Here is a 15889-nt window from a genome sequence, read left to right as displayed (position 1 = left end):
AGAGGGAGCCCTCTCCTGTCAAATGGGAGACAGATTTCTCTTTTGGTTGCCAGCAGGAACCTGTTAACACATGCAGAATGGGGCAGCTCGTCTGGCAGGCTTTTCTTATAAGCTTTACACTCAGACGCACACTGTGAGGCTCCCTGCTGTTGGTGATGTGTCCCCCCCCTGCTAGGTCCACAAAATTTTCTTCTATGGTGTTCACAAGAGATGAAATGAGCCAGTGGTTTTGAGGTTTTACAAACTATGTAGCCCGAGCTACACTATCTCAGAGGGGCTCTCCTACACACTATAATTTGTGGAAATTTGAAGTGCTGAGCTGACTGAAAAGAATGGGCATGAAGAGAAAGTGCTAAAAGACAGGAAGGAAGAACATAAGAAAGTGTGAGAGGGGAGAGAAAACAGTGAGACAGACTGACAAAGTGAAAAAGAGAAAAATGAACGAGAGGAGCTGGACTTGGGTATGCCTAAAAATGGGCACATGAGAGCTGGGTGGGAAAAGACCAGGCCTTATACAGGTCATTCCTCACATTCCTAAGGAAAAGAGACGGTCATGAAATTAGGAACTGGGTTTGGATCCAGCCCAGCAGTGAGATGATATGAAGGCTGGGGAGCGACAGCCTCGGGTTTTTAACTGTGATGCAGGAAAGTAATACTAGGAAATGTGAACACACTTGCTCATTTCTATCACTAGCCAGCGTCTCTCTCTCTCTCTCTCTCACACACACACACACACACACACACACACACACTAACTAAACCCTCAAGGGAGCCGTCTGTTACCACACTGTCAAGATCGCTGCTGCATGAAAGTCATGATGTGATTACACTGCCAGTACGCTGCCAAGTTTTAGGCCTGACTGATTTATTTATTCATTATTGAGATCTAACAGACACAGCATCAAGCCTGGGCTGCTACTCAAAACCAGTAACTCCTGATTAGTATTTTATGCCTGGCTGCATTTTTGGCCCATGTACTGTGCATAAGAATTTAAACATAAAACAAAAATCACATAGGAAAATGTTCAACAGACAAAAATAGCCGTGGACAGAACAAATGCAGAACATGTGACAGACACCAGTAATATTTTTAAATACAAGCACACAGAAGGGAAATAAAGTCATAATGTGATGACAAGAGATACATAATCCCTGAATCTGTATGGCACACTTTGACTTCCAGGGCAGCTGCATTTGATGTTTACAACAAGTTTTAAATGGACCAATCAGTGCACAGATGGTTGTACCTCGAGTCAGTTTGGACTGGTTGCAACACTGAGACAATCCAGTGGCACTAACTGACGTTTCCTTTACGTATTTGAAAAGAGCCAAATAAAAAACATACTGACCAATAGCTTCCCTGCACAGAAAAGTAATGAGCGGGCATAATTCTAGCAAATAAAACACACCTTAAACTTTGGTGCCTGCCAAAGAAAACAGGCCAACCGTTTAGAGAGCCGAGGATAGAAACACACACACTCGTGCAGAACGAGTCCATTTGACAAAACATCCACTTGACAGTGGCTTTTACAGAGAGTTAACTGTACCAGGAGGAGGAACAAAGCATAAATTCAGGTGCTCAGTGACAGAACCTCACACCACCGACCATCGCCGAAGACATTTTTCAAACCAGAGCACAGACTTCTGGGTAACCAACGGTCACTGCAGCTCCAAACAACAGCACTGTCACCCAGAGAGCAGCCGTTACACCCAGAGAGAAAGCTTTTCACACAGGGTCGCTGGTGCTGCTATTGGACATGAGTCAGAAATAACACATAATAAACAGGTGACACATACACACGTCTGTATAGCCACTGCCTGATGCCTTACCCTAACCTTAGCCATCACAACTAAATGCCTCTACCCTAAACCTCATTCTAATCTAATCTAAACCTCAAACCAGTCCTCATAATGTACAGCCATACAAGTACGCACACACTGTGTTGTACAGAAAAACATGGAGCACCTTTACTGAAGATTTGTCACCATCACACCTGTTGGTGACTGCAGAGTCACCTGACTCAGCCCATGAGGTACAATGTCAGGAAACAGGATGGAGATGGTGGTGACTGACAGGGTGATGAGAGAGAGGATAATCCTGAAGAAATCAGGGCAAGACAAAGCTTACAGATAACTACTGGGAGCATTTATTCAAACGTACTTACTCACTGATTTAAACCAGAAAACGACTGCCTTACATGGCAGGAACCATACTGTGGCGAAGAGTGAGCTATACATGTTTTAATGTTTCATAAGTAGGCTTGCTAAGGCTTGTACTGCACTGCTGGTTGCACTGACTCACTTCCTTCCCAGCAGCAGCTTTCCATGGACTGAAAACCTCAAACCTATCCAAAGTGGCTCAATCAATCACGGTCAATTAGAGAGAGTTCACGGCTTACCCATAATCCCGACCATCTCAACACACTCTCTAAACTCTTACACTAAGTTCACAGGGTTTCATTTATTGTGCAACATATGGAAGCAGCTTCAGAAGTGGTCAAACATGGCAAGAACTCAAGGTTCTACAGGTACTGAAAATATAGTGAGCTATATTGTTTACTGGGTCTGAGCTAAAAGCACATGCTGTGACAACCAGTACTGGAGGAGGATTAAGTTAAACTGGAAGTGAAGAGAGAGACCACTCAGCTGAAATAGTGTGCAAACACTGTACAAGTTCAGATTTGTCTGAATTATACCCATCTACACTACTCCCTTCATCAGGGCATTTATTCATAGGAATACATAGCATTGCATAGACAGATGATTATTTCTAAGCAGCTCTCTCCTGTCAGGGCAGAGAACGACCCCAAGCTGCAAAGCTCCAGTTTCAGCAATCAAAATAAATCATGATAATTAATAAAACAGAGAAAAGGGTCAAACCTTAGAGCCATAAAACAACAATACTGCTGCCCTGGCCCACCCTACCCTGCTGAGCCGCTCTGGGGCTCCCTGACAGTGGCCTTTCTCATCTTGTGCCAGTGCTGATGGTTCGGGGCGGATGTATTACCAGTTCCCTCCCTGTTCCATTAATCATCTGCTGGTTTAAACCACCTCCTCCCCTCCATTCCCTTTTGGTAAACTTATTACCAGGCTATGTATAGAGTTGAACATACCTTCACAAACAAACACATCAAGCTCCCTGAATACTATGCATGTTGTATGCTTTAGTTTACAAAGGTCAAGTCAAACATCGCCACACGGTGTGCTGAAGACATCCAACATCGCTACTCTACACACACCCGCTCAGCCACGTCTGCAAGTCCTGACCTTTTGACTCCTGTCGGGTGCACACGCACTAGTCTCATCTGCTGCTTTTGCACGTTTCTACTTTATAAACAATGACATGTCGAGCAAATTCCCTTACACCAAGGTGTATTTACCCTTCCTGCAAAAAATGTGTGCGAATGCAGATGCATGAGTACAAGTGAGGGTAGAGGGTACTGTGTGTCTGTGCGTGAAGTGAGGGCTCCAGTAATAATTTCCAGAGCAGAGTGAGGTTAGAGTGCAGCCAGGCAGCAGATCAGATCAATGCCTTGAACTCATTTGCGTCAAGCCCACAAGCAAGTTTGGCCTTATATGGACACATGGGATACTCCTCGGTGCAGAGCTGAAGTGGATTACCAGCTGCCACAGAGGAAGCCGACTGGCACAGACACAAATAAATAAATTGAAAAAGACCCAACAGGTGAGAAAATTGAGAAATATTTTAATCACCCTCAAATATGTTTATCGCTATGCTTTGGTGCAAAATTCCAAAGTGCCTGTAAATCATTTCACAGCACCTCAAGAAAACAATGCATGCATACAGCTGGCCGGTGCACACACACACCACACCCACTGAAAACCAGGACTACAACGAGGATATATGAGAGCCCTGCAAGGAATGTGAATCCTGGTTTCTCAGAAGAGGGAGTTTCAGTCACTCTTGGCTGAAAAATTAACAAAGAAACAAACCAGATTCAAGGTTAAAACTCGCTCTGCTAAAGCGCACACTGAAGTACATAATGGAGAAAGAACGATTACCGCACATGAGGCGATGTGCTCTCTCTGAGAGCAGCTACACGTGTAGGAAACCTTAACCTTCACTAATAACTGGACGGTAGCAAAGCGGTCTGCATGTGGGCCAGAGGGAGGTACAGGCACCAGAAACGTGCCATAGGACTATAATGAAGCACTTAAGACAGGGTTTGTTTGAGCACATTTTGCTTTCTTTCAGCATTTTATTGACTTAATTTCTCACACATATAAAACTCATAAATTAAGGAAATCCATCCAGTATTAGAGCTTCTTTGTCAAACCTAATAATGAGAAACCAACAGAGGAAGGGAGTTGCCTGCAGCTGGTTAGTCATATACGTATATTGGTATCTTGTCCTGGGGATCATAAGTAGAAGATCTGATATAAGTAGGACGTAAAAAGAGAGGAGAGACACTGCAAGCGAGCCTGCGCTTCAGCTGGCCATATCCTGTGAGGGCACCCAGGTCACACCCAGAGCTAGAGCACGATGCATTTTCTCCAAATATGGGACATCGCTGTTCAAGCTGAAGCCCTGCATGACCGGCGCTTTTAGCTTAATGAGGGAAGAGGCCAGAGGTGAAAGGGCTGTCCCACAGGAGCAAACTGTTTGTTCCGAGAGGTCCATGAGAGCCAGCCACTCCGACTCCAGAAATCCACTGTAATTAAAACAGCTACACAGATGAAGCCTAACACAATCTAACAGATCGGCTGTGTGTATATCAAGAAGGCCATGACAGTAACAACAGTGAGCTGGAAAGCAAAACATCAACATCCGCTGGACAATTTCTGGTGGATCTCAGGAAATGGCTCTTTCCTGAGGGAGACAGTGCAGAAAAGGCCAAAACCATAGTGCTTCTACATTTCTCTACCAGGTTACATTTTCCCCCAAACCCTCTCTCTATCGCTTTAATCTGTTTATTTCCAAGTTACAAAGTTCCATTCTTTCCCAAGCTGGGAAAATGTGATATAGTTATCATTTTGTATTAAGTGTAATTCAGTATGCGAGTTGGCAAAACCCACAAAACATTCCCAGTCCTGCAGACTGCATGCTGTTTCTTGTATATGCTATTTTCCTCTGTAAACAGAGCCACACCTTTGTATTCCAATATACAGCCAAAGAGCGTTGAAACTGTACTGAAGCCCTGCTACGGTATCTTAACGCCGAGAATTTTGTGTTTGAGTAAAGTGAAAGGGTGGCATCAAATATTAAAAGGCATCTTGATAGCATCTCTGTGCCGCAAGGCTCACAGTTTCTTCTCTGGAGAGAAACACTGAAACTGAAGCGGGCGTTCAGGTTCAAATACACATTTGGTAAGTTTCTTCTGAAAGGCATTAAAACTTAAACGCGTAGTCCCACAGTGTTGTTTATAACTTCCTGTAAGAACGTACCCACGTTACTGCACGGACACAAGGACACGGTGTCAGTCCCTCCGACAAAACGCTGCCAGACATCCTCTTTTAGAATAAAACACTGCTCTTCATCTTCAAATTGCAGCTTACATTCCCAAAGTATCTAACATTTCAAAAGAAAGACTGACTTTAATAGAGAAACACGACACAATGCATCCCATTTCAACTTTGTACATGGAGTAAATGTTTGCTAAAATACATCTAAATTTGTGCTGAAATGTGTTACATTCGCTCTGAGTTACTGTCCCACAGCAACAATAAGCGACAAACTTAAAAGGCCACAGACCAAAAATAGACTGTTGGAGTTTATATGCGGATCATAGCAAAGTTCACCGATTTGTTTCTCATCCTTTCAGAGCCAAAATACAGCAGGCTATTTATAGCAGTGTCCAGCAACAGTGACCTCTTATCTCTCTGCTCCCTGGCTGTGCAAACAGATTGTCACTGTCAAAGGCTGAAGTCTGCCAAAGTACCGTCACTGCCAAAGTGCAGATAACTCGTACTGTGCCAGCTTAGAGAGGGAAGTCTGCCTGCTCGTTTCATCACCGTTTCCCTGCTGTCAGTGCTGAAATTTAATCATACAGGAAATACTTTGTGGAAATGCAAAGAAAGTAAATAGCTGTGAGAATGATGACAGGCTCAGCGGAAAAGAAAAACCACTCAGGTGTGCGCTGTAAAATCCACAGAGGTCAAAGGCAGTAACCGACGCAGCAGGTGTTATCGCTGCTCAGGAGCATTTAACACTTGAGACTCTTTTGTTTGTATGTGTACATGCCGAGGACTCAGGGAGCTCTACTTAAAGGAGGCTGCTGGCAACAGCTTTTATCTTAGAAAACACTTCAGTCAAGTCTGCAATGAATGAAGAAAGAAAAATCTTCTTGCTGCAATTTAAGTTAGATTACTTTAAAATTACATTTCTTCATTTTGGTCCCATTACGTTTACATGACTTTAATTTCTAGTATAAAATGATATAAAAACACACTTTCACATACATCTGAAAATGTCCCAGATGATGATTATATAACACTGCGTAATTTTTCCTTTCTTTTTTTTGTTGTTGTTGTTGTTTTTGATGATGAGGCTGACATTTTGGCTCATGTCCTCAGGGGGCAAGGAGAACATGGGGACGGCACCGAGAGCCTGCAAAACGAACCCATTCTTCCACTCTGACTGTAACGGTTGAGCCGCTGTCAACACACAAAGGGTCCAGAGAGCCATAAAACCAAGGCCCAGGGGTCCCATATATCACAGAGGCCGGACCACAGGGTGAAACTGCCTTATTTTAAATGTGTGAATGCTTCTTTCTCACCAGGGAGAGAAGACGGTCACAGGGCTGACAACACTAGTTACAAATCATTGTGTGAGACATCCAGCATGTGAAATCAGCCCAGCAGGCGCCACAGACGGAAAAGTCTGCAAGCAGTCAAGTTTGCTAAGAATGAAGGGACCGACTTGTGCATTAGCAAAACCACACATGTCATAAAAACAGTGACATTTCACTTATAAAGGCGCCACATGCTGACTTTTCCTGCACTGTGATGCAGAGCAGCTTGGAGGGGGTGTTCAAAGACAGTTAGGGAACGGAGATCATGATGTGGCCAACAGATGCTAAAGTCAAAGCTTATTCTCACTGAGTAGTCAGGTGGACAAACAGCAGGCACCTGCAGACCCAGCTCGCCCTGCAGGTTTAACACAATGGCACGCAGGAAACTATTGCTACACAGCAGATTCATGGGTGTAACCGCTGATAATAAGCACCTTCCTAGCTCACTATCAGAAACAGCAGATGGAGAGTTTTGTTTGCAAAGAGCACTGGTCTCAGCAGGTTTTGCCTTTTTGTGTCCACCATGCACAAATGGACCTGGAGCAAACATCCTCTCAGCTCCACTGCCAAAGAAACTGGGACACCACCCGACTGTTTTTGTGGATATTTAAATAACTGTGCTGGCCAAGAGAAGAGAAAATGCTTTTCCTGGTTGCTATGGAGGGTATTAAATGATAAATAAAAAAAGACGACCGGGCTTTGAGCGGAAGTGTGGAGATGGGATTAGTGGCATTAGAGAGGCCGCCATATGACCTGCTGACTGTTTAGACCATTAGGTAGAGTTCGTGCTCCTTATCCAACTGTTTTAATAGCAGCTCCTCCACCCGAGCTTTACTAGCACGCTAATAAATGCAAATGTCCATCATCTTTTACTAGCGTCCTGAGAACTATTTGTAATTTACAAACCTCTTCAGCAGTTACACAATATTTACGCCACAGAAAAGGGTAGTACTGTACATTTAATAAAATCTAAACACAAAAAGGATCGATTCATGTCTCTGTTGAACGGTGCTTAGATTTCATCACAAGCCCACATGAACAGCAGGTTTGTTTCCTTTGAATCCAAGTTCACTGTGGAAAACCATGACACTCAATTCACCACAAAGATCATGAGTGAAAACGTGGGCTCTTGGTGACCTGTTCACATCTGAAGGAGGGAGGCTGTGGGAAAGACGTTAGCACAGCATAGAGGAGACGGGGCGTTTCAAGCCGAGCACAATATCGGCTTGAGCGTCGGTGTCACATGAAGATAAATCCCATAAATTCCAGTATCTGCACAGTTCTTGCTTTACTCTGCTGCTGGAGCTTTCTAGGCAATACCAGTGTTTTAACAGCAAGCTCTTGACTCAGAAGAGCTTGCTATTTAGAATAAAATCAGTTTAACTGTAATGGGATTATGGCAAAAATATCTACTGACCTACAACAAACAGATTAACAGAGAGTTTAAGAGATCCAGCAAAAAGCCTGATGTCCTCTTTCTGTTCTGTGCCAAAATTTACCGCCCCCATTCTGAGTCCTTCCTCCTCCTCTATACTCAGTTTATCTCCCTCTTTCCTTATATAAATTCACTGATCAAAGCCACTGAGGTAATTCATTATGCTGAAAGACAAATATTATTTCCCCAGTGTACTCCTGCTCTCCCATAATTATAATGTCGCTTGTGGTTTATCCTTTAAGTGATTTATGAGAAGAAAGCCACTGTAGCTTTTGGCCAGATGAGTCCAGACTTAGGGAAAATAATAGATACAGCATAAATAGCGTAAGACAGGTCAACAAAATGTTACACTGATACCCTGCCTACACCCAAAATAAACAGCCTCTTCTTGTCAGCTTTACTGATCTTTAAGAACAGAAAGCTGAATGTAACCCATTTTTATTTCCATTTGTGTTTACATTCTCCTATTTTATTCTATTCCATCAAGTTGCTTATATTTGGTTTTATTTTATTCCACTACTTATATTTGACTGTTGTAAAGCACTTTGGTCAACTACTAGTCGTTTTAAGGTGCTATATAAATAAATGTTGACTGACTGACATGTCCTGAGACGACAGACTCGATACTGTCGCCTACAGCAGTGCTAAGAGAAAACAGATGATTTGCTTTGAGTGACAGAAAAAAAAAGCAACAAAGGTAAACAAAGGTCATAATCACTATGATAAAAAGCTGTATTGTAATGGTAAACACCTTTTGATTACATGAGTTTTCACATTGTAAACCTTTTGCTCATTTTACATTAACTAATACAAAATGACAAACTTCAGTACAAGTACTTCATGCACAGTTGTTTCATATGTGTAGCTGTGACTCAGGCGAACACAGTGTAACTATGTCTAGGACAAGCTGACTCATGCGTCCTTGTAAATGTGTCTGTGTTACAGGTGTCATGATGTGATGTCAGGCAGATTAATGTCTGCTTCAGGAAATCATTAGGAAATGACTAACGTGACTGTGAACCAGGGAATCTTTGTCCTGGTAAACGCTCACTTAATCACCTCTGGCTTACTGCTCACGCTGGTGACTTATCGTCTATTTAAACTAATGTAAGACAGTACTGCGTTTCAGTGTGAATCACCTACAAGTGAAATAGATATTGTTCTTCCACTATCATGTTTGCTGTGCCATCATGAAGTATCACAAGAAAACTTTACTTCAGGTCTCCTCTTCACAGATTAAGATTGGGCTACAGCTAACCTCTTTCTTTGTGGACTGAATAAATCTGTCTTTGATTGGTAAAACATTTAGGGTCAAAAATGCCCATCACAGTATCTTAGTGCAGGGTGACATCTTCAATTTGCCTGTTCCCCCCCTCAATCTCCAGCCCAGAATCCAAATCTACAGTTATGAAGACCAAAACAATTCTCACATTTTAAAAAGGTGACATGGTTTTGGTTGACTCGTAAATCAATTAATCAAATTGTAGTTTTCAGAATTGTCTGTGCTCAAATAAGTCTCAGTGTGAGCACAGTGCTCAGCAGCAGCACCTGACCTGGTGCACTCAAACACACTTCATCAGGTTCACACCCAACAGTAATCAATTTGTAATCATTTAAATCAAGACACAAATGGATTACTAAACAGACCAACCAGGTGCCAGACCAGGGGCCCGTGGAGTCAGGGGGGGCCCCTACACCAGTGATTAACCTCTCTGTTGCAAAGTCAAACAAAAAACTATACCACTACTACAAAGGCCACACAATGAGGGGAAAAGAGCTGTAAACCAACTACAAAGAGACATAAAATGAGACAGGAAAAACCCCAAAGACAGCAAAAATATGCCAAAGTACAAAAAGAGACACAAAACCAGTAGAAATGGGTGCAAAATTATTACAAAGAGATGCAAAACGAGTACAAACCGGCACAAACAGGTGAAAAACACCTATAAAGGAACACAAAACAACCACAAGAAGACACAAACTGACTACAAATCCCGTGTTTGCTCGATCTGAGAGTTTTGCTCCTAGAAGTTTATGAAAGGTAGGGGCCTTTTACACGCTGTCTCATGATCCATCCATGAATCGAGGTAGTTGTATTACACTATGTTGTAATAGACCATCAGTAGCATAATGAGAAATGAATTCACATTACTTTTCCTTGTGAGACCTTATACTCATATAGGCCTAAAGGTATTAATTAACCAGTCTGATACTTCATATGGTGAACAGGTGCAATATGACCCGAGTTACATCCCTGAGTGCGACAGTAAACCTGTTTTGTGTCCCGGGCTGGTAGCAGTAACCCCACTGTGGTTCGCTTTCATTAGAGCCTCAGCTCAGTGCATCTCCGTCCATCAACTCACCAGGGCTCGGAGAGAGGACTCATCCAGCGCCGAGTAGCTCTCCACGGACATTTTAAGCGTTCTTGTCAGGCTCAGGTGAGACAAGAGGGTCTGGAAGTTGTCTTGCAGTGATATGGTTCCCGGTCAAACCACCTGCACAACCCGCTGTTCTCTAGAGTCTCTTTAGCTACTTTTTCACTGCAGCCTGTCTCAGTCTTCAGCAGAGAGAGAAACTTCAACGGACGTAAACTCGTGAGGCGTTTACAGAGAGCATGTTTCAGTCCTCTTCTGTCGTCTCTTGAGTTGCTGTGAAAACCAAAACAGGCCCGCACGCTTTTCCAAGTGGACGTTGGCAGATTTTTGAACGGAGGATTCTCGCAGAAAGGTGTAACCCCGCCCCTCTCTGTCACCGGTTGTCTCGGAGCTCATTCAAAGCGCGCCGCTCTGTGGGAAGACAAAAATAACGTCCGTGTATGGAGGGTAGTAAGTGCCACTGGCGTGCGGAAACGGATTTGCAGCCATTATGCAGCACAGAGAGAAGGACAAAATATTTTATTCAAGTGTTTTTTTCCAAGTACATTCCTCTGAAAATCGGCACCTGCTTAAACTCCAGACAAAAATTTTAAAGCGGTCTTAAAAGAACCTCTGTGCCTGTTATTTTCAATCACACAAAAGAGCTCTTTCCAGGAAATTTCTTAAGAACTTTAAAGGAAATGCTGGACCACACACACATAAAAAACAATACTATTTTATTTTTCCAACTTAAGGGTCTGTTTCAAACCCTTCTCATTGTCGCCAGACATGAATATCTGTAGGAGATATATTGAATACATTTCAAATTAAATAATTTATTAATTAATTCGAATTAAATATCAGTGTCAAAATGACCAACAAAAAATTCTCACCAAATGTAAATTTTTAAGTGTAGAAAGTAAACTCTCAAATTTCCAGGGGGGGAAAGGGCATGACCTCAGTGTCCTCAGCATCTTCCATGGGTCCCGTTTGTTGTTTTACAGTGACTCATCCAGACATAGTCATTCAAAGGCAACTGCAGTTGTGGTTTAAGTAAAACTGATTAGTACAACACAACTTTTTCCCCTTAGTTTCTATTTCTCAGGCAGCACTCTGGGCAAAATGTCCCTCAGTAACATTAAACATGGTAGACTAACCACTACCAGACGCTGAAGAAACGGCCCTGATTCAGTCAGCAGTGATCAAATTTGAATTCTATTTACAAGTGGCTTTTCTCTTTAATGACCAAATAATCACAAATACTCACTTCAACTTTATATTAAAGTGAGTACTTTGGGGGTTCTCTGAGCACTCTATAGTAAAAAATAAAGTGGTTCATGTATAAATTATTTCAAAATCAAGCTTTTGCTGACCTGTAAACATTACAATTTACCACAAGCTGACAGGGACACAGACTGCAATGCAATTTACAAGCATGATAATGCCATAAATTCAGTAATTTAAGGTTATTTGGTAGCATAATATAAACTAGCTTGGGTTAGTCATATAAAGAGGTATGAAGCAACACTGACACAATACAAACTGGAGCCATGAAACCATGAATGTACTCAGTAAGACATTTATTAACCACACAAGCCGGTGAGCATCAAGACAGTTGTTCTCTAACAAGAACAGTCAGCTACATGCCAGGAGTACCTGGCAACTAAACACCACACCAGATGTTTTCACTGATCCACTACTGCTCTCCACTTAGGCTTGATGATCATATGTTAATCAGGAAAGTGTCCTGGCGTTATCTTTAGTTAAAAGGAAAATCTGCAGACTCCACCACTGGTGGCACAGAGCGGTCTATTTTCTATGCATTTCTAAAGAGGTGCCTATGTTACACACAAAATACATCTTATTGATGTCAAATCTTATTTGGAGGAACAAGACATTTTTCATACTCCTTAAAGCGACACTGGACAGACAAATGCCATCTTATCATAACACCATAAATGCAGTTCTATAGATATCAATAAAAATATTACTTAAGAGTATTAAAGACATGTTCAACAGTATAAAAAAGACAAAAGGTTCAATAATCAAGTAATTTTTTTTCTTGGTCAAAGATGCATAAATTTATCAAATCTGATCCTCAAGCCCTTTTACCAAAATAATCTATCAAAGTGCTTTAGGTTACTTAGAGACGTTGAATCCAACAGGAACATAGAGAAATGCCGTGAAAGACCTGGCAAACAGGGGTGAAACACACAATATCCTTGGCTGAAGTGAAAAGGTAAAAGTTAAGTCAGACAAATGTACACTGAACTAAGCCATGACGCCACTTGTTCAGTTAAAGGAAAAAAAAAAAAAAACAACATCAAATCAATCTGTGAATACAATCCATTTTATAATTCATCTGTTAAGACCAGATGTTAGATATACAAGCAAACAAAGCAAAGAATATTCATGAATAAACCAAATTACGTTCTTAGATTTTAAGAGTTATCAACTTCAAGACACTAGCACACAGGCACTTCTCAGATAGGTACGTTCAGTTTCCAGAAGTGTGCAAAAGATAAATGAAATACAGAGTGAAAGATTTGGTTCCAAGATGTCCCTGCTCTCACTCTTTCTGCTGCTCTTCATTCTGCTTCTTGGGCAACTGCAAATGAGGAAAAAAAACAACAACACTACTGGAATTCCTTTTATAGACAGGAAAATGTGTGGAGTGGCATAAATCCTGTTGAGTGGAATTTGTGTTTATAAAAAGCCCTGAAAAAATCACAGTATCTAAACCAACACTCTACTGGAGGAGTCTGTGTGTTCCCACCTTGGTACCGTGTTTTACATCTTTCAGCTTTGACCACATATACAGTGAGGCATGCGATTATTACTGACCCTTATTTAAACAAATCTAATTTGACAAAGTATTCAGTGTACCTTTGTTGCTGGATTCCTTCTGCTCCCTTCTATATTTTCTGGTAGTTGTAGTCTAGTAGACAAACAAACTCAAATCAGAATATTAATAATATCATCTAAAATGTATTTAAAAAAACAGTAAACCAATCAAGCAGAGCTAAAGTTATTTAAATAACATTTAAAAATGTGTTTTGATTGGACCTGCTCGTTGCTTTTACCCCTTTAGAGATGCAGAGCCTGACCTGTCCGTGTCACAGAAAAGCGCGTGCGCCCCTCCTGCGTCCCTCCCCTGCTGAGGTCTGCTTTGTACGGAAACGTCATAGTTGAAGGTCTTCCTTTGACTCGGTCGTCCAATGTAGCCTCTCTGCAATTCCCTTAGGCTTTGTCCTGGTGGTGGCTCTCTGCCAAAGTCATCATCCAAGACATTGGCTGTAGATGGAACGAGACACGCACGCACACACACACAATATACATCAACAGTGACTAGACCCTCTAGAATACAACTGCATAAAACGGATTTATAAACACACTTTGGATGTTCAGCGTTTGTTGGTTTTCAGTCAGACTGTGGTTATGAAATTAATTTTTTAATTTTCTGTAAGAGTGTCTAATCTTATTTACATACATGTGAAATCTAAATATTACACAAATGTTAAGAAAAGATTATGTAATATATAAAACAAAACACTACAGTCCCAAAATGACCACCAGTTTCATCAACATACAGTATGTGTAGGTTTTTAAAAGGTAGGATATATTAGTATTTAACATAAGGCAGCTGCAATAATTAGCCACCCTGATTGTTAAGCAGAATCACCCATTCTTTCATTTCATGCGTTCATTATCAATATTATTTCTATACTATTTGAAATGCTGAATGAAGGGCTAGCAAGTCAAAGGTCCAGGCTAATGAATGGTGATTTATTTTTAATTAAATTTAGCCCGATGCATTGAGAACACTCTTCACTGTAGTTCACATAAAATAAATACATCAAAAGTGTGTAAGCTATATGCTAACCTTAATCAGATTTCACAGACTTTTTCAATAACAGATTTGTTTTCAATCTGACTTTTACCTGTTTATAATACTGTGAATACATTTTTTTACATTACCTTGGTGCTTTATTCTCCTCTGAACCTCTGGAGACACTTGCCCAAAGGTGTCTTTAGCAGGGCTCAGTGGTTTAATGTTTGCTTTTGTAATATTATTTAGTGGACGGGCAGTCTGAGGACGCATATCGCATTGGTCCTAGAAAAAAAAAAAACAAACAAACAAAAAGACAAATAAAACATGAATGCAATTGAAAATCTTTTTTTTACTCTTTAATGTTGATTATTTAACACTCTTGAATGAATTTTCTCTAACAATCTTAACAGGGTGGTTCTTGAAGTTGTGATGTAGAAATCAGTACAGCAGAGATTCCTGAATTATATTTAACTGACATTAGTATAGCCATACTTTAAAGATGCCCTAGAGCATGCCAAGAGCTCTAAATAAGCCTGAGAAAGAAAGAAAGTAATTTAGCATCAATAATTGAATGTGTTTCACAACATACTGTACCTGATGGTGGAAGATGACAGCCTCTTCTAGAGCAATGCCACAGAATTCACAAGGAATGACCACATCACCCTCTAGTGGACTTGCTGGAGGACTGTAGGAGGCTGGAGAGACTGACCGAGGGAAAGTGGGGATGTTGGAAGCAAGAGTGTCAGGGAGACTGTGCAGAAGTCCTGCAGTGCTCCTATCCAGTCTGTCCGCTTTGGGTGGAGTTGATGGCTGCTTGCTGAAAGATGCAAAGGCAGAGGCGGGGCTGCACCCAGTCTGAAACAGAGTGAACACAGCAAGGTCGAAAACTATGTTGAACAAATCATCTGGTATCTGGTACAGAACTTCCTTCATTTAAATGAGAGGAAGACTGAATACATCACTTTTAGCCCGGACCCCATTCACACTGTATCTGGCCTAGGAGCTTCAGCCCCGTTATTCACTCAAACTGTGAAAAACCTGGGAGTGTTATTTGGTAGCAGCCTCAAATTTGACAAGCAGATTAGTTCGGTGGTCAAAATAAGCTTCTTTCAGCTGAGGCTCCTAGCAAAGGTGAAACCTTTCTTATCTCAAGCCAACCTAGAAAAAGCCATTCATGCCTTCATTAGCTCATGACTTGATTACTGCAATGCCCTCTATACTGGAATTAGTCAGTCTCAACTCCAGAGGCTTCAACTCGTACAGAACGCGGCTGCTTGCCTACTGTCAAACACTCCAAAAAATGCTCACATCACCCCGGTTCTTCAGTCCCTTCACTGGCTTCCGGTACAGTTTAGAATAGATTTTTAAATTTTACTTTGTGTTCAAGGCCATTAATGGTCTTGCGCCAGTCTATTTGACCGATCTTTTAACCATTTATACCCCGGTCAAAGCGCTGCGTTCTTCTGAGCATGTGTCTCTGGTTGTCCCGTGGGCAAGGTATAACAAGTGGGGAGAT

The 15889-nt window shown here is 41.6% G+C and overlaps 2 protein-coding genes across 10 annotated transcripts in view; both read right to left on the bottom strand.

The window, feature by feature from the left end:
- smtnb (smoothelin b) overlaps positions 1-10996 on the bottom strand; it is a 42725-nt gene extending 31729 nt beyond the window's left edge. Inside the window, exon 1 of one of the 2 annotated variants that reach the window (XM_020602349.1) lies at positions 10551-10996. In XM_020602349.1, the coding sequence (XP_020458005.1) occupies positions 10551-10601 (51 nt within the window). In that variant the 5' untranslated portion in view covers positions 10602-10996. The remainder of the gene's footprint in view (positions 1-10550) is intronic. The other variant, XM_020602350.1, reaches the window with a different exon arrangement.
- A 1108-nt stretch (positions 10997-12104) lies between these two features.
- trafd1 (TRAF-type zinc finger domain containing 1) overlaps positions 12105-15889 on the bottom strand; it is a 7907-nt gene continuing 4122 nt past the window's right edge. For 7 of the 8 annotated variants that reach the window (XM_020602563.1, XM_020602570.1, XM_020602565.1 and 4 more), the window contains 5 exons: positions 14968-15228; positions 14520-14655; positions 13625-13835; positions 13428-13479; positions 12105-13149 (listed from right to left, as the gene is read on the bottom strand). In XM_020602563.1, coding sequence (XP_020458219.1) covers positions 13111-13149; positions 13428-13479; positions 13625-13835; positions 14520-14655; positions 14968-15228 — 699 coding nt within the window. In that variant the 3' untranslated portion in view covers positions 12105-13110. The remainder of the gene's footprint in view (positions 13150-13427; positions 13480-13624; positions 13836-14519; positions 14656-14967; positions 15229-15889) is intronic. The other variant, XM_020602564.1, reaches the window with a different exon arrangement.

This window comes from Monopterus albus, unplaced genomic scaffold (assembly GCF_001952655.1).
Source record: "Monopterus albus unplaced genomic scaffold, M_albus_1.0 scaffold56.1, whole genome shotgun sequence".
Taxonomy (NCBI): Eukaryota; Metazoa; Chordata; class Actinopteri; order Synbranchiformes; family Synbranchidae; genus Monopterus; species Monopterus albus.
The sequence above is the reverse complement of the archived record's forward strand: the minus strand, read 5'-3'. Positions and strand labels throughout refer to the sequence as shown.